This window comes from Carcharodon carcharias (assembly GCF_017639515.1).
Source record: "Carcharodon carcharias isolate sCarCar2 chromosome 35 unlocalized genomic scaffold, sCarCar2.pri SUPER_35_unloc_8, whole genome shotgun sequence".
In the NCBI taxonomy this organism is placed as follows: domain Eukaryota; kingdom Metazoa; phylum Chordata; class Chondrichthyes; order Lamniformes; family Lamnidae; genus Carcharodon; species Carcharodon carcharias.
The window spans coordinates 79,369-102,399 of NW_024470724.1; the positions used below are offsets into that span (position 1 = coordinate 79,369).

The 23,031-nt window shown below is 55.8% G+C and overlaps 1 protein-coding gene across 1 annotated transcript in view; it reads right to left on the minus strand.

Moving 5' to 3' along the window:
• Positions 1 to 2,799: 2,799 nt before the first annotated feature.
• The window catches only part of LOC121274276, a 217,184-nt gene continuing 196,952 nt past the window's right edge, over positions 2,800 to 23,031 (minus strand). Inside the window, exons 17-22 of the mRNA XM_041181501.1 lie at positions 22,435 to 22,512; positions 21,859 to 21,972; positions 18,608 to 18,709; positions 17,449 to 17,559; positions 13,991 to 14,071; positions 2,800 to 3,317 (exon numbers count right to left, since the gene is read on the minus strand). Coding sequence (XP_041037435.1) covers positions 2,847 to 3,317; positions 13,991 to 14,071; positions 17,449 to 17,559; positions 18,608 to 18,709; positions 21,859 to 21,972; positions 22,435 to 22,512 — 957 coding nt within the window. The 3' untranslated portion in view covers positions 2,800 to 2,846. The remainder of the gene's footprint in view (positions 3,318 to 13,990; positions 14,072 to 17,448; positions 17,560 to 18,607; positions 18,710 to 21,858; positions 21,973 to 22,434; positions 22,513 to 23,031) is intronic.

Below are 23,031 nucleotides of genomic sequence, written 5' to 3' on the forward strand. Positions count from 1 at the left end.
GCTCTGGAATTCCTAGATAGGGAGTTGGGTGAAAGGGAGTGTTGCAGGTGCCACCCTGTGTTCACTGCTGCGATGGGCTGTTCCTCTCCCTCGTACCCTCGGAGTCAGAAACTTGGAGTTTTCAAACCCTGGTCCACAGACCCAAGTCTGGCTAGGCTGACGCTCGCACGCTGGCAGCACTGTCGGTGGGTCAGTGCTGAGGGAGCGCCGCACTGTCGGAGGGTCAGTGCTGAGGGAGCGCCGCACTGTCAGAGGGTCAGTGCTGAGGGAGCGCCGCACTGTCGGAGGGTCAGTGTTGAGGGAGCACCGCACTGTCGGAGGGTCAGTGCTGAGGGAGCGCTGCACTGTCAGAGGGTCAGTGCTGAGGGAGCGCCGCACTGTCGGAGGGTCAGTGCTGAGGGGGTGCTGCACTGTCGGAGGGTCAGTGCTGAGGGAGCGCCGCAGTGTCGGAGGATCAGTGCTGAGGGAGCGCCGCACTGTGGGAGGGTCAGTACTGAGGGAGTGCCTCGCTGTCGGAGGGTCAGTGCTGAGGGAGCGCCGCACTGTGGGAGGGTCAGTACTGAGGGAGCACTGCACTGTGGGAGGGTCAGTATTGAGGGAGTGCCTCGCTGTCGGAGGGTCAGTGCTGAGGGAGCGCCCGCACTGTCGGAGGGTCAGTATTGAGGGAGTGCCTCGCTGTCAGAGGGTCAGTGCTGAGGGAGCACCGCACTGTTGGAGGGTCAGTACTGAGGGAGAACCGCACTGTGGGAGGGTCAGTGCTGAGGGAGCTCCATGCTGTCGGAAGGTCAGTGCTGAGGGAGCGCCGCACTGTTGGAGGGTCAGTACTGAGGGAGCGCCATGCTGTCGGAGGGTCAGCGCTGAGGGAGTGCCAGACGATCAGGGGAGTTGGTGAGGGTGGGGTGGGGAGGGGTGTGCAGGGAGGTTGACCGTGGCATTCCAGTGTTCTGAGACCCAATATTTACCCCCCACCACCCCACAACCATAATCAGTTGAAAAAAATAAAATTATCGTGGCGTGGTCGCTCTGATGTTTTTGGGATCTTGCTGTGCGGAAATGTCCTCTGCACGACAGCAGTGACAAAACGACCTCACCGGCGCCGAGGCGCTCCGAGATAACGCGGAGTGGTGAACGGCTCTGAGGAAAAGTGTTCCCCAACCCCCCCACTCCCACCCCTCCCTCTACACAAAGACACAAGGCGGCTCCGCTCGGACGGAGTCCGTCAGCCACGGGGTTTGTGGCCTTCCCAGCGACGGGGGCCTGGAATTGTGGTTGTGTTGCAGGGTCTGGTGGGCCTGGCTGGCGAGGGAAGGCGGGGGGGGGGGGGGGGGGAGAGGGGGCTGCGGAGATCACAATGTCGGGGACATTTGGGATGAGTTTACGGCTCCTGGTAGCCGATTTTCCGGAACTGGTGTAAGATTCGGCGGCCGGGGGGGTGGAGGGGGGGCAGCCGATGGGTGAGTCACGTGGGTCGGACAGGGTGTGGGGGGGGGGGGGGGGGGGGGGGGCTGCGGGTGAACTCCAGCCACTCGGCTAGCAGCTCGGACAGGGTGGGCAGCGAGGTCTCTGCCGTGGTCCCTCTCTCTCTCTGCACCAAAGTGAGTGGAATAACATCCCATCTCTCGGTGGGGGGGTGGTGGTGGGTGGGTGGGTGGGATTTGGGGAGAGGGTGAATGTAGCCCAAACGATCTGTGACTCCCTGAGAAACAGGAGGAACCCCCAGAGGTGACCTATCTGACCTCCCCTTTTCCTTTTTTTTTGGAAAAGTTTTTGAGAGAGAAATATCCCTCTTCAGAAATAACCTCTTCCCGCAGAATCGGCAGGAGCCTCACGTGGGGGGTTTGGGGGGGGGGTGGTGGTGGAGGTGGGAGAATGAGAGGTAGAGGGTGGGGTGAAAAAGATAAGTGTCCGGGAAGATGACAAATTAGCGTCACGTCGACCTTCAGAAATACAACGCAGCATGGGGGCAGCGGGAACAATGACAAAATAAACAGACTCCCACCCCGCCAACCCCACCCCCACCCCATCCCTCCGCACGCACAACCGTAAGGACACTGTGAGGGAGCGTGGAGGGGAAGGGGAGCAGGGTCGGAGGGGGAAGGGAGGGGAGTCGGAGGGGGAAGGGGAGCAGGGTCGGAGGGGGAAGGGAGGGGAGTCGGAGAGGGAAGTGGGGGCGGGTTGGAGGGGGAAGGGGGGTGGGTCGGAGGGGGAAGGGAGGGGAGGATAGGATCGAGGGGGCGGGGAGGACTGGGTTGAGGGTGGGGGCAAGAGCTACTCTCGTATCAACATTCATCTCGTTTCCAAACCATCCAACCGCCCCCCCCGTTAATCCCTCCCCCTCATCCCCCAGAACCCCCCCCACCCACCCCCCCCACCGAATCCCAGCCCCTCTGTTGAGGATCATCACCGTGTAGCGAGGCTGGCTCCTGTCTCTGGTCCGCTGCAGGGGTCTGGGTCCAGTGATCCAGTGTTGCTCTTGGGGGAAGAGGTGGGGGGGGTGGGGGGGTGAGGCTGAGTGAAATGGGGGTCGACGGGGGGGGGGAAGGGGGTTGGAGTTCCCCCCCGAACGGCGTGGATAGAAGAGGCGGCATAATCCAGTGTTTCAATCGTCTTCTCTCTCTCTCTCCCCACTGTGTGCGAGTGCCGTGAGTTAGTGTCATCTGCAGGGAGCCCCTCCCAACGCCCCCACCCCCCAACTCCCTCCCCCCAACACCCCCGGCTCCATTCCCTCCAATCCGCTAGTCCCCGCAGCGCTGGCGAGGGGGGGGAGGGTGGGTGGGGGGGGGTAGGGAGTGAGTCGGCAGAGGGGGGGGGGGGGGGGGAGAGCGGCGAGGTCAGAGGTCGGAGGCTCACAGGGTGATGGCGCACTGGAAACACCGGTCCTTGTCCACCAGCACCTCGCAGTAGGAGGAGCGCTCGCGAGGGAGCAGGGCCGCCACGGCGGCGGGCGGGGGCTTGGCGTTGCGCAGCTGCGGGTAGCCGGCGCACACCCGGTAGGTCTCCAGGTCGCTGATCAGGTCCACCACGTCGTCCACGGTGGTCAGCTGGGCCGGGTGGCTGCGGTACAGCCGGTGGCCCAGGGGCACGGGCAGCCCGCGCACCAGCACGTGGAAGAAGAAGCCGGGCCGGATCTGGACGACGGCGTCGGACACCGGGGACTTGCGGGAGAGCTGGATGAGCTGCACGTCCGGGCCCAGCGACGAGCAGACCACCCAGGAGGCCGGGAGCGGCATCACCATCAGCTCCTGCATGAAGTTCCGCAGCAGCGGCTCCAGGGTCATCATCATGTAGGGGGATCCCAGGCTGAAGATCTGTGTGATCTGCCGGAGAGAGAGAGAGAGAGGGAGAGACAAGAACAGAGAGCGTGAGAGAGACATCGTGAGAGAGAGAGAGAGAGAACCTGGGAGGGTGAGAAAGGGCGAGCGTGACAGGGAGTGAAAGGGGGAAGGCGAGGGGGGAACGTGAGGGAGGGAACGCGAGAGGGAGAGAATGTGAAAGAGAGCGAATGTGTGTATGAAAACGAGAGACAGAGGGAGAATGTGAGACAGAGAGAGATTGTGTGTGAGAGAATGTGTGAGAGAGAGAGAGAGAATGTGTGTGAGGGAGAATGTGTGTGAGAGTGAGAATGTGTGTGAGAGAGAATGTGTGTGAGAGAGAATGTATGTGAGAGACAATGTGTGTGAGAGAAAATGTGAGAGTGAGAATGCGTGTGAGAGTGAGAATGCGTGTGAGAGTGAGAATGTGAGAGAGAGAATGTGTGTGAGTGTGAGAATGTGTGTGAGAGTGAGAATGTGTGTGAGAGAGAATGTGTGAGAGAGAATGTGTGTGCGAGTGAGAATGTGTGTGAGAGTGAGAATGTGTGTGAGAGTGAGAATGTGTGTGAGTGAGAATGTATGTGACAGAATGTGTGTGTGTGAGAGAATGTGTGTGAATGTGTGTGTGAGAATGCGTGAGAGTGCGTGAGTGAGAGAATGTGTGTGAGAGTGAGAATGTGTGTGAGAGTGAGAATGTGTGTGAGAGAGAATGTGTCAGAGTGAGAATGTGTGTGAGAGTGAGAATGCGTGTGAGTGAGAATGTGTGATGGTGAGAATGTGTGTGAGAGAGAATGCATGTGATGGTGAGAATGTGTGAGAGTGAGAATGTGTGTGAGAGTGAGAATGCGTGTGAGTGAGAATGTGTGATGGTGAGAATGTGTGTGAGAGAGAATGCATGTGACGGTGAGAAAGTGTGAGAGTGAGAATGTGTGAGAGTGAGAATGTGTGAGAGAGAATGCGTGTGAGAGAGAATGCGTGTGAGAGAGAATGCGTGTGAGAGAGAATGCGTGTGTGAGTGAGAATGCTTGTGAGAGTGAGAATGTGTGAGAGAGTGAGAATGTGTGTGAGAGTGAGAATGTGTGATGGCGAGAATGAGTGTGAGAGTGAGAATGTGTGATGGCGAGAATGTGTGCGAGTGAGAATGCATGTGAGAGAGAATGCGTGTGAGAGAATGTGTGTGAGAGAATGTGTGTGTGAGTGAGAATGTGTGATGGCGAGAATGTGTGTGAGAACGTGTGAGTGAGAATGCGTGTGAGAGAGAATGCGTGTGAGAGAGAGAATGTGTGTGAGAGAGAATGCGTGTGAGTGAGAATGCGTGTGAGAGTGAGAATGCGTGTGAGAGTGAGAATACATGAGAGAGAATGCGTGAGAGTGAGAATGTGTGAGAGAGTGAGAATGTGTGTAAGAGTGAGAACGTGTGTGAGAGAGAATGTGTGATGGCGAGAATGTGTATGAGAGTAAGAATGTGTGTGAGAGTGAGAATATGTGTGAGAGAGAATGTGTGTGAGAGTGAGAATGTGTGATGGCAAAATGTGTGTGAGAGAATATGTGTGAGTGAGATTGTGTGTGAGTGAGAATGCGTGTGTGATTGAGAATGCGTCTGAGAGTGAGAATGCGTGAGTGAGAATGCGTGAGTGAGAATGCGTGAGTGAGAATGCGTGAGTGAGAATGCGTGTGAGAGAGAATGTATGTGAGAGAGAATGTGTGTGAGATTGAGAATGTGTGTAACAGAGAATGCGTGAGAGAGAATGCGTGTGAGAGAGAATGCGTGTGAGAGTGAGAATGTGTGATGGTGAGAATGTGTGTGAGAGAGAACGTGTGTGTGAGAGAGAATGTGTGTGTGAGAGTGAGAATGCGTGTGAGAGAGAATGCATGTGAAAGAGAATGGGTGTGAAAGAGAATGGGTGTGAAAGAGAATGGGTGTGAGAGAGAATGGGTGTGAGAGAGAATGGGTGTGAGAGAGAATGTGTGTGAGAGAGAATGTGTGTGAGAGTTAGAATGCGTGTGAGAGAATGCGTGTGAGAGAGAATGCGTGTGAGAGAGAATGCGTGAGAGAGAATGCGTGTGAGAGAGAATGCGTGTGTGAGTGAGAATGTGTGATGGCGAGAATGTGTGATGGCGAGAATGTGTGTGTGAGAGAATGTGTGTGAGAGAATGTGTGAGAATGTGTGTGAGAGAATGTGTGAGAATGTGTGTGAGAGAATGTGTGTGAGAGAATGTGTGTGAGAGAATGTGTGTGAGAGAGAATGCGTGTGTGAGAGAATGCGCGTGAGTGAGAATGTGATGGCGAGAATGTATGTGAGAGAGAATGTGTGTGAGAGAGAATGTGTGTGAGAGAGAATGCATGTGTGAGTGAGAATGTGTGATGGCGAGAATGTGTGTGAGTGAGAATGTGTGAGTGAGAATGTGTGTGTGACAGAGAATGTGTGTGAGAGTGAGAATGTGTGTGTGACAGAGAATGTGTGTGAGAAAGAATGCATGTGAGAGTGAGAATGTGTGTGTGTGAGAGAATGCGTGTGTGAGAGACTGCATGTGTGAGTGAGAATGCGCGTGAGTGAGAATGTGTGTGAGAGAGAATGTGTGATGGCGAGAATGTGTGAGTGAGAATGTGTGATGGCGAGAATGTGTGTGAGAGAGAATGTGTGTGAGAGAGAATGTGTGTGAGAGAGAATGCATGTGTGAGTGAGAATGTGTGATGGCGAGAATGTGTGATGGCGAGAATGTGTGTGAGTGAGAATGTGTGAGTGAGAATGTGTGTGTGACAGAGAATGTGTGTGAGAGTGAGAATGTGTGTGTGACAGAGAATGTGTGTGAGAAAGAATGCGTGTGAGAGTGAGAATGTGTGTGTGAGAGAATGCGTGTGTGAGAGACTGCATGTGTGAGTGAGAATGCGCGTGAGTGAGAATGTGTGTGAGAGAGAATGTGTGATGGCGAGAATGTGTGTGAGTGAGAATGTGTGTGAGAGAATGTGTGTGAGAGAGAATGTGTGTGAGAGAATGTGTGAGAGAGAGAATGTGTGAGAGAGAGAATGCATGTGAGAGAGTATGCGTGTGAGAATGAGAATGTGTGATGGCGAGAATGTGTGTGAGACAGAATGTGTGTGAGAGTGAGAATGTGTGTGACAGAGAATGTGTGTGAGAGAGAATGCATGTGATGGTGAGAATGTGTGTGAGAGAGAATGTGTGTGAGTGAGAATGCGTGTGAGAGAGAATGCATGAGAGTGAGAATGTGTGATGGCGAGAATGTGTGTGAGTGAGAATGTGTGTGAGCAAGCATGAATGTGAGAGCGAGTGCGAGAGTGAGTGTGTGAGAGAGAAAATGTGAGAGAGAGTGTGTGTCAATGAATGTGAGAGAGGGAGAGTGAGAGAGGTAGGGAGAGAATGTGAGAGAGAAAATGTGAGAGAAGGAGAATGTGAGAGAGAGAGAGAGAAGGAATGTGTGTGTAAGTCAGGATGAGAGTCTGAGGGCATGTGTGAGAGAGAGATAGAGAGATAAAGGGCACAGGGGTAGAATACAAACCCAGTCAGTCAGGCTGGAGAAACACGCGATGACTCGCTGAGTGCCAGACAGTTTCCTAAGACCCTGTCACAGGAACAGCAAGTGGCCGTTCAGCCCCTCAAGCCTGTTCCTGCCATCAGATCATGGCTGATCCGCATCAGCTCCATCTCCCCGCCTCGGTTCTGTAACCCTTCATCTCCTTACCTGACAAAAATCTGATCCAAATCGGGTCTGAGTTTTCCAATGGACACCCCCCCCACACACAGTGACAGCGTTTCGGAGATGGGCGGGGTGGGGGGAAGGTGGGGTGGAGAGAGTTCCAGATTCCCACTCCCCCTTTGTGTGACAGTGCTTTCTGCCCCCTTGTCCTGGACTTCCCCCCACCAACCCCCCCCTTGCCCCATCGAATCCTTTAATCATCCGTAACCCCTCGATCAGATTCCTGCTTCACCTTCGATACTGGCGGCAATACAGGCCCGCTTTGGGCGACCTGTCCTCGGACTTAACCCTTTGAGCCCCAGGATCGTTCTGCCGCGCTATTTTCACCCGGGTTAGAGCTGACCTTTATTGAACGGGTACACATACAGCCGGCGCCGAGAGATGATGATTATTTTTTTAAAAAAAATGATTCTTCAAAGTCTCGTGCTGAAGCAAGAGAGGCCGACGGCGCCTGCGTGGGAGAAGCCAGTCCAGTGGGAGGCGTGTGCCTGTCTGCCGGGTTCTCCAAGAGCCGAGTGCTTGTCCGTATCCGTGTGCGTGTGAGAGAGAGAGAGAGGGGTGCTGCATGCGTGACTGCGAATGCGCTCGCGTGCGTTATAAGACAGGGTGCGTGCGTGAGAGCGTGCACTTGATTCTGTGCGCGGTGCGGGGGGGGAGGGAGGGGGGGGACAACTGCGCAGGGGTGACTTTGTGTTGCGCGAGAGAATGGGCGCGCGCGCAAGGGAGCTGCGTGTGCCCCTGCGTGCTGGAGTGTGAGACAGCTCGTGTGCGACTGTGCGCGCGCACAAGGAGTGACAGAAGACGCCTGCCCTGTGGGAGGCGGACAGCAAGAGACTGCTCATCAGTTTCCTCATTGCGCAAAGGGCGTTAAACTTGGGTGGGATTTCAAATAGGCGGGTGGGGTAGTTAGGGCACAAGGCTGACAGAGACGGGAAACGAGAGTATCTCTCTCTCTCTCTCTCTCTCTCTCGACACTCTCCGGTTCCCGATCGCTGATCCCAGCACGATCGCCCGCTTGCCGGCAGTGACTAATCCCGCCGAACGCCCGGGTGCAAGTTGGGCAGAGACACAGTTCAGCCCTGGCAGAGCACCGCACCCTGGGTGCCTTCGCCTCCTCCCCCACCCCACCCACCATATTTCCCACAGCCTGGAAATCGGATCACCCCTCCCTTTGCCGAGTTACCTGGGCCCAGCGTTGCCTCCAGAGCCCATCGCCGAGCCGGACTGTCAGGCCCGTTCCACCATTCAGAGGTTCCCAGAGAGCAGAGGCGCGACCTGCATCAAATTTACAGCCCCCGAGCCATAGCAGCAGAACCCTGCCCACCCCACCACCACCCGCTGACGGTGCATCCACCTGCACCCTGACCCATGCCAGCAAGACCTGACAGGGCCACAACTAGCAATCGATAACTGCAGACAAGCTGATTGACAGCATGGTCAAAGTCCCACAGCCACCGTCTTACTGACTGTATCGCTACTGATGTTAATCCAGCTCCCTCACACTGTCACTCAGTAACCCCTCTCCCCCCAGCGCCCTGTGTTACTGACTGTATCTCTACTGATGTTAATCCAGCTCCCTCACAATGTCACTCAGCAACCCCTCTCCCCCCAGCACCCTGTGTTACTGACTGTATCTCTACTGATGTTAGTCCAGCTCCCTCACACTGTCACTCAGTAACCTCTCTCCCCCCCAGCGCCCGGTGTTACTGACTGTATCTCTACTGATGTTAATCCAGCTCCCTCACACTGTCACTCAGTAACCCCTCTCCCCCACAGCACCCTGTGTTACTGACTGTCTCTCTACTGATGTTAATCCAGCTCCCTCACACTGTCACTCAGTAACCCCTCTCACCCCAGCACCCTGTGTTACTGACTGTATATCTACTGATGTTAATCCAGCTCCCTCACACTGTCACTCAGTAACCCCTCTCACCCCAGCACCCTGTGTTACTGACTGTCTCTCTACTGATGTTAATCCAGCTCCCTCACACTGTCACTCAGTAACCCCTCTCCCCCCAGCACCCTGTGTTACTGACTGTATCTCTACTGATGTTAGTCCAGCTCCCTCACACTGTCACTCAGTAACCCCTCTCCCCCCAGCACCCTGTGTTACTGACTGTATCTCTACTGATGTTAATCCAGCTCCCTCACACTGTCACTCAGTAACCCCTCTACCCCCAACACCCTGTGTTACTGACTGTATCTCTACTGATGTTAATCCAGCTCCCTCACACTGTCACTCAGTAACCCCTCTACCCCCAACACCCTGTGTTACTGACTGTATCTCTACTGATGTTAATCCAGCTCCCTCACACTGTCACTCAGTAACCGCTCTCCCCCCGAGCACCCTGTGTTACTGACTGTATCTCTACTGATGTTAATCCAGCTCCCTCACACTGTCACTCAGTAACCGCTCTCCCCCCGAGCACCCTGTGTTACTGACTGTATCTCTACTGATGTTAATCCAGCTCCCTCACTGTCACTCAGTAACCCCTCTACCCCCAACACCCTGTGTTACTGACTGTATCTCTACTGATGTTAATCCAGCTCCCTCACACTGTCACTCAGTAACCCCTCTACCCCCAACACCCTGTGTTACTGACTGTATCTCTACTGATGTTAATCCAGCTCCCTCACACTGTCACTCAGTAACCGCTCTCCCCCCGAGCACCCTGTGTTACTGACTGTATCTCTACTGATGTTAATCCAGCTCCCTCACACTGTCACTCAGTAACCGCTCTCCCCCCGAGCACCCTGTGTTACTGACTGTATCTCTACTGATGTTAATCCAGCTCCCTCACTGTCACTCAGTAACCCCTCTCCCCCCAGCGCCCTGTTACTGACTGTATCACTACTGATGTTAATCCAGCTCCCTCACACTGTCACTCAATAAACCCACTCCCCCCCCAACCCTTCATTCCTGCCTGTGACTTGGGACAAAGTTGGAGACACACGGGGGACTATCTATCAATCTGAAACAGAAGCGCCGATAAGGAAATGTGTTTCATTCTTTGAAGATAGCATCATTCACTGGGGGACGGTCCCCGGTGCTGATAAAGGGTCTCCGTTTTGTGTGTCGAGCGGGGGGAGTGTTCTTAAACTGATTGTCAGGCTACCCGGAGGGGCTGCCCTGCTGTTCTCCTGTGCTCCCGCCCCATCGATACAAAGCAGCTGGTAAGTCAGCTCGCTTCCCAGTCCAAGTGAGGTTACGTTTTGAAGGCGTCATTCTTCCCTCTCCCTTCACTGCCCTCCTGCCGCTGGGGGAGCAGACAGGCAGCCTGCCCTGGTTCCCAGGGCACCTACTATTGACCCCCCCCCCACCTCCCCCCACCACTACCCGCGCCAAGCGTCTTCAAAAACGGCCTAAGCCGTGTGGACGTTCAGATTCTGTCCGGCGGTGGTGGAGACAGGGGGAGGTAATATGCTGGATGGGAGCGAGAGGGGCTACAGAAAGAGGGGCTTGAGGCAGGTGGCAAGGGTGGTGAAGAGATACGGAGGTGGGGGGGGGAAGAGAGAGACAAAGAGAGAGAGAGAGAGAGAGAGTGAAAGAGCCAGACACAGACAGAGAGGGAGATAGATAGAGAGAGAGGGAGAAATTGAGAGAAACAGTGCCAGGCAAAGAGAGAGAGAGAGAAAGAACCAGAGAGAGTAAGAGAGAAAGAGCCAGACACAGACAGAGAGAGAGAGAGAGAGAGAGAGAGTCAGACAGGGAGAAAGAGCCACATTGTTGGGGGGAGGGGGTGGAAGGGAAGAATTGGACACAGAAAACAGGACAGAGAACCAGAAAAAGGGAAAGAGAGAGAAAGACAGAGGGAACGAGGGAGATGGATAGACTGATACAGAGATACAGACAGATAGGTAGACAGGAAGCAAGAGACAATGAGTAGAACAATTGATTCAGCGAGAAAATGATGCAGAGAGGAGATATAGAAAGAGAGCGAGAGAGAAAGAGCGAAAAAGAGAACGGGAGAGATGGGGAGAGGGAAAGCGACGGAGGGAGGGAAAGCGACAGAGGGAGGGAAAGCGACAGAGGGAGGGAAAGTGACGGAGAGAGAGGGAAAGTGACGGAGAGAGAGGGAAAGTGACGGAGAGAGGGAAAGTGACGGAGAGAAAGTGACGGAGAGAAAGTGACGGAGAGAAAGTGACGGAGAGAAAGTGGTGGAGAGAAAGTGGTGGAGAGAAAGTGGTGGAGAGAAAGTGGTGGAGAGAAAGTGGTGGAGAGAGAGGGAAAGTGACAGAGAGAGGGAAAGTGACGGAGAGAGAAGGAAATTGACGGAGAGAGAGGGAAATTGACGGAGAGAGAGGGAAAGTGACGGAGAGAGAGGGAAAGTGACGGAGAGAGAGGGAAAGTGACGGAGAGAAAGTGACGGAGAGAGAGAAAGTGATGGAGAGAGTGAAAGCAACGGTGAGAGGGAAAGCGACAGAGAGAGGGAAAGCGACGGAGGGAGGGAAAGCGACGGAGGGAGGGAAAGCGACGGAGGGAGGGAAAGCGACGGAGAGAGGGAAAGCGACGGAGAGAGGGAAAGTGACAGAGAGAGGGAAAGTGACGGAGAGAGGGAAAGCGACGGAGAGAGGGAAAGCGACGGAGAGAGGGAAAGTGACGGAGAGAGGGAAAGCGACGGAGAGAGGGAAAGCGACGGAGAGAGGGAAAGCGACGGAGAGAGGGAAAGTGACGGAGAGAGGGAAAGCGACGGAGAGAGGGAAAGCGACGGAGAGAGGGAAAGCGGTGGAGGGAGGGAAAGTGACAGAGAGAGAGGGAATGTGACGGAGAGAGAGAAAGTGACGGAGAGAGAGAGAAAGTGACGGAGAGAGAGAAAGTGACGGAGAGAGAGAGAAAGTGACGGAGAGAGGGAAAGTGACGGAGAGAGAGAGAAAGTGACGGAGAGAGAGAGAAAGTGACGGAGAGAGGAAAAGTGATGGAGAGTGGGAAAGTGACAGAGAGAGGGAAAGTGATGGAGAGGGGGAAAGTGACAGAGAGAGAGGGAAAGTGACGGAGAGAGGGAAAGTGATGGAGAGAGAGAAAGTGATAGAGAGAGAGGGAATGTGACAGAGAGAGGGAAAGTGACGGAGAGGGGGAAAGTGATGGAGAGGGGGAAAGTGACAGAGAGAGAGGGAAAGTGACGGAGAGAGGGAAAGCGACGGAGGGAGGGAAAGCGACAGAGAGAGAGGGAAAGTGACGGAGAGAGGGAAAGTGATGGAGAGAAAGTGACGGAGAGAAAGTGACGGAGAGAGAGGGAAAGTGACGGAGAGAGAGAAAGAGATGGAGAGAGGGAAAGTGACGGAGAGAGAGGGAAAGTGACGGAGAAAGGGAAGGTGACGGAGAAAGAGGGAAAGTGACGAAGAAAGGGAAAGTGACGGAGAGAGAGGGAAAGTGACGGAGAGAAAGTGACGGAGAGAGAGAAAGTGACGGAGAGAGTGAAAGCAACTGTGAGAGGGAAAGCGACAGAGGGAGGGAAAGCGACAGAGAGAGGGAAAGCGACGGAGGGAGGGAAAGCGACGGAGAGAGGGAAAGCGACGGAGAGAGGGAAAGCGACGGAGAGAGGGAAAGCGACGGAGAGAGAGGGAAAGTGACAGAGAGAGGGAAAGTGACGGAGTGAGGGAAAGCGATGGAGAGAGGGAAAGCGACGGAGAGAGGGAAAGTGACGGAGAGAGGGAAAGCGACGGAGAGAGGGAAAGCGACGGAGGGAAAGCGGCGGAGGGAGGGAAGGTGACAGAGAGAGAGGGAATGTGACGGAGAGAGAGAAAGTGACGGAGAGAGAGAAAGAGACGGCGAGAGAGAAAGTGACGGCTAGAGGGAAAGTGACGGCGAGAGGGAAAGTGACGGCGAGAGGGAAAGCGACGGAGAGAGGGAAAGCGACGGAGAGAGAGGGAAAGTGACGGAAAGAGAGGGAAAGTGACGGAGAGAGAGAAAGTGACGGAGAGAGAGAGAAAGTGACGGAGAGAGGGAAAGTGACGGAGAGAGGGAGAGAGAAAGTGACGGAGACAGAGAGAAAGTGACGGAGAGAGGGAAAGTGATGGAGAGGGGGAAAGTGACAGAGAGAGGGAAAGTGATGGAGAGGGGGAAAGTGACAGAGAGAGAGGGAAAGTGACGGAGAGAGGGAAAGTGATGGAGAGAGAGAAAGTGATAGAGAGGGAAAGTGACAGAGAGAGGGAAAGTGACGGAGAGAGGGAAAGTGATGGAGAGGGGGAAAGTGACAGAGAGAGAGGGAAAGTGACGGAGAGAGGGAAAGCGACGGAGGGAGGGAAAGCGACAGAGAGAGAGGGAAAGTGACGGAGAGAGGGAAAGTGATGGAGAGAAAGTGATGGAGAGAAAGTGACGGAGAGAAAGTGATGGAGAGAGAGGGAAAGTGACGGAAAGAGAGAAAGAGACGGCGAGCGGGAAAGTGACAGAGAGAGGGAAAGTGACAGAGAGATGGAAAGTGACGGAGAGAGAGAAAGAGACGGAGAGAGAGAAAGTGACGGAGAGAGAGAAAGTGACGAGAGAGGGAAAGTGACGAGAGAGGGAAAGTGACGGAGAGAGAGGGAAAGTGACGGAGAGAGAGGGAAAGTGACAGAGAGAGAGGGAAAGTGACAGAGAGAGAGGGAAAGTGACGGAGAGAGAGAGAGAGAAAGTGATGGAGAGAGAGAGAGAAAGTGACGGAGAGAGAGGGAAAGTGACGGAGAGAGGGAAAGTGACAGAGAGAGATGGTGAGCGAGAGAGAGAGAGTACATGAGTGGCCAAGATGACCCAACAGAAGGGGGAGAGTTGGGTGGCTAACCTGACACTTCCTCTGGCTTCGGTCCGAGCTGTGAGGTCTCTCGATCTCATTTCTTCCACCCAGCCCTAGCCCAGCTGAGCGGCCCGGGCCTAGATCGACCCAGCAGCCCCACCCCTGAAACCTTTGACGCCGGCACGCCGAAGCCTGGCACGGGTGCTGCATGAAACGAACCCCCTGACGCCACGGCTACCAGCGGAGACTCACCACTGGCAAACTGCTGTCGTCATCGGGATCATCGTTAAGCTCTTCCAGGCTTTGCGACGGGACTGACTGACCTGCTTCACCCTTGGGGTTCGGAAGAGTTGAAAGAAATTAAAAATATGACGAGTCGTGCGCATCTCCTCCCAGCCCCCACCTCTGCAGCAGCACCACCGGTGGTGGGAGGGCGGAATGACCACGTGACATGTTTACATAGGCAGTTCCCAGTGTAAGTGTGGACATCAGGAATGACATCAAGAAATAATACGAGGGGGAGAATTTAGGATTCTAAAATGGTTGAGTGGTGCCGGAGGGAGGTGGGGGGGGGGGGGCTGCATTACAGTGGTGCGCCTTGGCCTGGTTATGTCACCCCCCCGCCCCACCCCAACACTCACATCTAACCTCGCTTCACTCCATCAGTTCAACTGCAAGAGACTTAAGACACGAGGTAAGGGGAACTCCCCTGTGGTCAGGAACGACAGGAAGCTGTTCCTCCCCAAAATGTCACACTCACCACAGGTCATACCACAAGTTACTCCTGTACTGGACACCCACAATGCGACCTTCTGGAAGAAACCTCAAATCTCCCCGGAACAGCATACCCGCCCCACTGTGGCCCCACCTCCAGTACCTGTCCCTCAGTTTGTCTATTCACTCAGAGGAGACATTGCCTCCTCACTTAAGGTGGGATATTACAGGCTGTGCCCTCCGACTCGACTATTCTGGGTGAGTTGAAACAGCTAGCCACAATCACTGCAGAATTCTAAACGTCTCGACCGTCAAGGCGGGTCACAGGACCAGAAGGAGGCCATTCAGCCCCCCTCTTGAGCCTGTTACACAGGAACAAGAGGAGCCCATTCAGCCCCTCTCGAGCCTGTTACACAGGAACAGGAGGAGGCCATTCAGCCCCTCTTGAGCCTGTTACACAGGAACAGGAGGAGGCCAATCATCCCCTTCCGAGCCTGTTACACAGGAACATGAGGAGGCCCATTCAGCCCCTCTCGAGCCTGTTACACAGGAACAGGAGGAGGCCCATTCAGCCCCTCTCGAGCCTGTTACACAGGAACAGGAGGAGGCCATTCAGCCCCTCTTGAGCCTGTTACACAGGAACAGGAGGAGGCCAATCATCCCCTTCCGAGCCTGTTACACAGGAACATGAGGAGGCCCATTCAGCCCCCCTCGAGCCTGTTACACAGGAACAGGAGGAGGCCCATTCAGCCCCTCTCGAGCCTGTTACACAGGAACAGGAGGAGGCCATTCAGCCGCTCTCGAGCCTGTTACACAGGAACAGGAGGAGGCCCATTCAGCCCCTCTCAAGCCTGTTACACAGGAACAGGAGGAGGCCCATTCAGCCCCTCTCAAGCCTGTTACACAGGAACAGGAGGAGGCCCATTCAGCCCCTCTCAAGCCTGTTACACAGGAACAGGAGGAGGGCCATTCAGCCCCTCTCAAGCCTGTTACACAGGAACAGGAGGAGGCCATTCCACCCCTCTTGAGCCTGTTATTTAGGAACAGGAGGAAGTTATCTAGCCCCTCAAGCCTGTTACACAGGAAGAGGAGGAGGCCATTCAGCCCCCTTGAGCCTGTGCCTCTATTCAATCAGACTGTGGCTGACCTGTATCTTAACTCCACCTACACGCCTCAGTTCCATAACCCTTAACCCCCCCCTTACCCAATACAAATCCATCAATCTATGTTTTGAAATTCCGAACTCAACTCAAGCCTTGACAGCTTTTTGGGGTTGGTGAGGGGTGATGATGAGGGAAGAGAGAGTTCCGGATTCCCACTCCCCTTTGTGTGAAGGGACACTTCCTGACATCACCTCCGATCGGCCGGCTCGAATTTTTACCCCCTTGTTCGGGACTGGTACATGAATCACAAGAAGTTAGTACGCAGGTGCAGCGAGTGATTGGGAAGGCAAATGGAAAGTTGTCCTTTATTGCGAGGGAGGATGGAGTATAAAAGTGGGGAAGTCTTGCTACAACTGGACAGGGCGTTGGTGAGGCCGCTCCTGGGGAACTGTGGACAGTTCTGGTCTCCTTACTTAAGGAGGGACAGACTCGCATTGGAAGCCGTTCAGAGAAGGTTCACTCGGCTGATTCCTGGGACGAAGGGGGTTTGTCTGATGGGGAAAGGTTGAGCAGGTTGGGGCCTCTACCCCATTGGAGTTTAGAAGAATGAGAGGTGATCTTATTGAAACATGTCAGATTCTGAGGGGAGGGGCTTTGACAGGGTGGATGCTGAGGGGATGTTTCCCCCCCTCGTGGGGGGGAATCTAGAACGAGGGGAGGGGGGGGGCACAGTTTCAGAATGAGGGATCTCCCATTGAAGACGGAGATGAGGAGGAATTTCTTCTCTCAGAGGGTGGTCAGTCTGTGGAATTCTACCCGCCCCCCCCCGCCCCCGCCCCAGAGAGCAGTGGGGGCCGGGTCACTGAATATATTCAGGCTGAGTGAGACAGATTTCTGATCGACGAGGGAGTCGAGGGTTGTCAGGCAGTGGGGGTAACAGATAGGAAAGTGGAGTTGAGGCTACAGTCAGATCAGCCAAGATCTTATCGAATAGAGGAGCAGGCTTGAGGGGCCGAATGGCCTCCTTCTGTATCTTATGTTCTCACATCACCCCTGAACAGCTTGGCCCTCATTTTAAGGTTCTGCCCCTTGTTCTGGACTCCACCCTGCACCCCATCCCCCTGTGTCTCTCCCCCCTTCCCACCACCCCCCCCAACACCCACCCCAACGAGCAGAGGGAGTAGTTTCTCGCCTTTGGCCCTAAGCTCTGGAATGCCTTCCCTAGACCTCTCCCCATTTCTCTCTCTCCCTGTCTCTGTCCCTGTCCCTGTCTCCCTGTGTCTCTGTCCCTGTCCCTGTCTCCCTGTGTCTCTCTCCATGTCTCTGTCCCTGTCTCCCTGTCTCTCTCTCTCCGTCTCTCTCTCTCTCTCCGTCTCTCTCTCTCTCCGTCTCTCTCTCTCTCCGTCTCTCTCTCTCTCCGTCTCTCTCCCTCTCCGTCTCTCTCTCTCTCTCTCCCTGTCTCTCTCTCTCCGTCTCTCTCTCTCTCCCTGTCTCTCTCTCTCCCTGTCTCTCTCGCTCTCTCTCCCTGTCTCTCTCGCTCTCTCTCCCTGTCTCTCTCGCTCTCTCTCCCTGTCTCTCTCGCTCTCTGTCCCTGTCTGTCTCTCTGTCCCTGTCTCTCTCTCTCTCTCTCTCTGTCTCTCTCTCTCTCTCTCTCTCTCTCTGTCTCCTCCTTTCAGACTCTCCTTAAAAACTGATCTCACTGACCGAGCTTGTGGTCACCTGTCCCTAATATCCCCGCGTGTGGCTCGGGGTCAGATTCTGTCTGATTTGCGCTCCCTGTGAAGCGCACTGGGGACGATTTGCTCTGTTAAAGGTGCTACATAAATGCAAGTCCTCTGGACACTCCCGAGCGACACAAGCGAAGTATGGGGCAAGGCAACCAGCCTCTCTTACCGCAGCAGGAGTGGAACGCCCGTACCCAGGGTTTTGCTCCGGAGTTGCCCCTCCGATGATCCGGGAATTAGACGGAACTCCGGAAGCCCGGATCTCCGGCTCCGCAGCTCTCTGGGGGGAGAAAATGAAAAGGAGCGGTTAATATTCCCTCTGCTGTGCAGTCGCTGAGTAAGGAAGGGACCCAGTGGTGACGATGACAGAAAGAGCCAGCTGGAAGCCACCTACCTCTCCCTCCTCACACTCAGGAGGATGTGGCTTCCAGCCCAGAGACTCGAGCCTCGTAATCCAGGCCCAACACTGCTCCCTGGTGCCAGCACTGTCGGAGGGTCAGTGCTGAGGGAGCGCCGCACTGTCGAGGGTCAGTGCTGAGGGAGAGCCGCACTGTCAGAGGGTCAGTGCTGAGGGACTGCCACACTGTCGGAGGGTCAGTGCTGAGTGAGCGCCGCACTGTCAGAAGGTCAGTGCTGAGGGAGCACCGCACTGTCGGAGGGTCAGTGCTGAGGGAGCGCCGCACTGTCGGAGGGTCAGTGCTGAGGGAGCACCGCACTGTCGGAGGGTCAGTGCTGAGGGAGCGCCGCACTGTCGGAGGGTCAGTGCTGAGGGAGCGCCGCACTGTCGGAGGGTCAGTGCTGAGGGAGCGCCGCACTGTCGGAGGGTCAGTGCTGAGGGAGCGCCGCACTGTCGGAGGGTCAGTGCTGAGGGAGAGCCGCACTGTCGGAGGGTCAGTGCTGAGAGAGCGCCACACTGTCGGAGGGTCAGCGCTGAGGGAGCGCCGCACTGTCGGAGGCGCTATATTAGAATGAGACGTTATGCTCCCTCAGGGGAACTTAAAAGATCCTGCGGCCACAACTGGGAGAAAAGTGGCTGAGGCCAGCGCAGGGGGCGGTGTTTATCCTGAAATCCCCGCAAGCAATAATCGCCTCTCCAGCAACAACTAAAACAAGACGGCGAGAGCCGTGACCTCCACGCCACTTGTGGGATCTTGCCGTGCGCGTTCTGGCTGCCGTGTTTCCTTACGTGACAACAGTGAAGCAGGGCCAGTTCCGAAGGCTCCTTTCGTCGGCCGTGAGGCGCTTCAAGAGATCCTGAGGGGGTGGGGGGGGCGCGAAAGGGCTTTCTTTTGAGGAGCACCCAGGCCTCCTCGTTCCGAACCTCTTACCTTGGGTGAGGCGGGTGGCCGATTGGCGCTGGCTGGCTCGGCGGCCCCTTCTTGGATTAGGGGAGGGACAATCCGAGTGGACAGGTCCTTCGCCTCGGCTTCCTGGAATTAAAGCAAACAACGTGTTGGGCATATCCTCTCTCTCTCTCTCTCTCGCCCAGGCTGTTGGATCCGGATGCTGGGCACTGGGCACTGTGCCAATGCCGAGCCGGACTGCTGATTGGGTTTCGACGCTCGGGAGGCCGCAGTTCAACCCGCTCCCCCGAACGTCAATCCAGGTCTTTCATCTGACCGCGCGAACAAACATCATCAAGGTCGTAGCTCAAATCCCTCATCCCTGAGGCCAGGCTCCCGTAATCCTCGCCCGGTGCTGGCGCTGAGGGAGCGCCGTGCTGTCGGAGGGTCAGTGCTGAGGGAGCGCCACGCTGTCGGAGGGTCAGTGCTGAGGGAGCGCCGCACTGTCGGAGGGTCAGTGCTGAGGGAGCGCCGCGCTGTCAGAGGGTCGGTGCTGAGGGAGAGCCGCAGTGTCGGAGGGTCAGTGCTGAGGGAGCGCCGCACTGTCGGAGGGTCAGTGCTGAGGGAGCGCCGCACTGTCGGAGGGTCAGTGCTGAGGGAGCGCCGCACTGTCGGAGAGCCCTTGCCTGCCCTCTCAGGCTGCCTCTCTCTCTCCCCGTGGCGCAGGGCACTTACATTCTGACTGCAACCTCTGAGTCACATGCACTTGGGACATAACAGAGCGAGACCTTGAGTGGCTAAACGTGCTCGCTGCCAGTGCGTCCGGGAACATCAGCAATCTGATCTCGGTGCGCCACAATCACTGGTCCTGCCTTGGCCTGCTGGATGGGAGCCAATCTCCATTTGAAAAATCGATAATTAAACCTGCTTCCCCTGCCCTTTGAGGCAGCACCTTCCCAGATCACAGCAGGTTCACTGCGTAAAACAACTCCTCTCGTGTCCACCTGACTCCTGCTGCTTTCTACCCCCCTCCGATGCTCTCACCTCCTCGTCACCCGTGTCTCGCTGTGCACAAGATGCCCACATTCCAACAGTGACAGCACTTCAAGAGGAAAAGAGTTAATAATCCTTCTTCCGCGTTGCTGCGTGTCCTTTTCCATAGCCAACCTCAACGTTTCTTAAAAAGTTCATTCACGGGATGTGGGCATAGCTGGCGAGGCCAGCGTTCATCGCCCAATGCCTGACTGCTCTCCAGATGGGCAATGACACGACGATCACTGCACCCAGAACGTTCGCCTACTGACACTTGATCGACTTGGGCCACCTCATTCCCAAGAACCAGGCCCGGCAGCGCCTCCTCTCTCGTCGGATTGGAAACATACTGCTGTCGAAAAGTCTCCTTGAACACACTTTAGGAACTCCTGCCCCTCCCCCCCCCTCCCCGCCCTTCCCACGACCACGATCTCAAACTGCACTAGGAAAATTGGAAGTTGCCCATTTTAACTGCTCTTCTTGCACCTCTCCATAATTTCCTTGCAAACCTGCTTCTCCACATCCTTTCCGATAGTTGAAGGCCTGCAGACAACATAGGGCAGTGTAAACGCATCATGTTTGTTCCTTCGCTCTAGCTAGATAGATTCTGCCCTTGACCCCCTCTGGGACATCCGTCTTCTCCAGCACTGCAGTGTTCTCCTTAATACCGCTACCTTTCCCCTCCTTTTCTACCTTTATCTGTCCTGAACACTTTGTATCCGGGAATATTTAATACTCAGTTCTGCCCTTCCTTGAGCGAGGTCTCTGTTATCGCCACAACATCATAGTTCCACATGGCAATCTGCACCTGTAACTCACGAATCTCATTGACCACACTCTGCACACGCGCACAGTAGCCCTAATTTAACCAAGGGCCCAGGAACAAGCCATTCAGCCCCTCTGCTCCGTGCTTGTGTTTCTGCCCCACACCAGCCTCCTCCCGCCCCCTACTTCATCTCCCTGCATCCCCATATCCTTCTATTCCTTTCTCCGAGGGGGGGAGACGTAAGGTCTCGAAACGTTGACTCTGTCTCTCCACCGCTGCCGCCAGACCTGCTGAGCTTTCCCAGCGTTTCCTGTTGTTTAATCCTTCCCTGATACGTACACCCAGACCTTTCTGGGATCATCCTCTGTACATCTCCGCACCCCCTCCAGTGCCTCGATACCCTTTTTATAACATGGCGGCCAGGACCACCCACAGCGCGGCCTAACCCAGGCTCAGTCCAGATTCAGCGTAACGTCCTTTCCTTGTGGACTCTGTCCCTCTGGAAATAAAGGCCAGTGTTTGGTTTGCCTTTACTCTGGCCTTGTGACCCTGCGGTGTGACGTTTAGTGATGGGTCTACGTGCACACCGAGATCTCTTTGTCCCTGTACCCCACCGAGACCCGCACCGTCCAGGCAGTAAGTGACCCCCCCACCAATTCTCCCTCCCGGATCGTACAACCTCACGTTTCCCCGTGTTGAACTTCACTTGGGTTAATTATTTGCCCGTTCTGCAAGCGTATTCATGTCCTCCTGTGACTGGTCGCGATCCTCCTCAGGGATTGCCCACTCCTCCGCTGCCCCAGCCCAACTCGGTGCAGTCTGCAAATTTAGAAATGGTGTTTGTTCTTTTTTGATCCCAGAGTCGGATTTGTTGAGGTGAATGGTGAAGAGGGAGCGATCCCAGTGCTGGGCTCCTCGAGAAAGACCGCTTCCCGCTCTCTGTACGCATTGCACAGGTTGGCAGATTGCTGGGAGGGGTGGGGGGAGAGATCAGCGCTGCCCATCTCAGCCCAGTTAAAAAGGGGAGGGGGTGGGTGGGGAGAGTAGAAGGCACGGATTCCCTCCTACCGATCGAACCTGTCATGTCAGGTGCCGGCCTCGTACAGGGCTAGGCTGTGGGGGAGGGGAGAGCGAGGAGCTCGCCAACTCACCGATGCCATTGCGAGACCCGGGGGGGGTGGGGTGTGTCCCAAAACAACCTCACGGCCAATCGGCCGCTTCGTTACGCCGGCAGAGGCAGGTCGTGAACGGAGGGTGTAGCAGGATCCCATGGGCAGCTCTCACCAACGAGCGCTCCTCCCACACCCCCCACCGCCCCCCCCCCCCCCCACCACCCAACCGTGGCACGGATATGTCCGACACTCCAACCAGGCGGACGGAGGGGCTGCCAGCCGGAGACCCTCAGCTCATTGCCTCAGCTCAGTGACGCCGCTCTCCCCCATCCATCCACCAGCCCCCCCCCCACCCCCCCAGCCCAGCAGGTAGTGGGGATTAGTACCTGGGAAGAGAGCAGCAGGGCCTTTCTGCTGGAGTGCCTCTCTCTGCTGTCCCGCTGTTTGATGATGGGGGAAACCGACCGATGCGGCGCTGCTTCTGTTTCACTGATCGACCTCTGAAACAGGAAGCAGAACAGTTAGAGAATTCGCAATACAAACACCGAGTCGATCCCAAACTAATCCCACTGCCCCACTCTCTCCCCATAGCCCTGTATCAATCCCAAACTAATCCCACTGCCCCACTCTCTCCCCATAGCCCTGTATCAATCCCCAAACTAATCCCACTGACCCGCTCTCTCCCAATAGCCCTGTATCAATCCCCAAACTAATCCCACTGACCCGCTCTCTCCCAATAGCCCTGTATCAATCCCAAACTAATCCCACTGCCCCGCTCTCTCCCAATAGCCCTGTATCAATCCCCAAACTAATCCCACTGCCCCACTCTCTCCCCATAGCCCTGTATCAATCCCCAAACTAATCCCACTGCCCCACTCTCTCCCCATAGCCCTGTATCAATCCCCAAATTAATCCCACTATTGACCACCAGAGTAACCGGATTTGGAGTGACCTGGAATTACCGGAGTTGGGATGGATTCGGGATCAGTCTCCGGCGTGTCCCGCTTCACCATCGTGGGTGGAACTTCGACCGGCTGCCTCTGAGGAAACAGAAGGTGGTCAGGGGGTAACGGGTTAGACCAGGGGTCAACGTATCCCAGTCCCGGGAGAAGGGACAAAGCTCCTTCCTGCCGCGCTGTCCTGCTTCCGCTGCACTGATACTCGGGTTATGGGGACGCCAGGCAGAGCCACGGGCGTCATCCACCCCATTCAGCCCGGTTGTTCCCCCGGGACTGTGTTCCTTCCAGGGCAACAGCGAATGAACCTCCATTTGATCGGTGCCCCGATAACCCAGGCAGGACGCTCCCAACCCCACTAACAACTCCTGAGGGAGCACCGCACTGTGGGAGGGTCAGCGCTGAGGGAGCACCGCACTGTCGGAGGATCAGTGCTGAGGGAGCGCCGCACTGTGGGAGGGTCAGCGCTGAGGGAGCGCCGCACTGTCGGAGGATCAGTGCTGAGGGAGCGCCGCACTGTCGGAGGGTCAGTGCTGAGGGAGTGCCGCACTGTGGGAGGGTCAGTGCTGAGGGAGTGCCGCACTGTCGGAGGGTCAGTGCTGA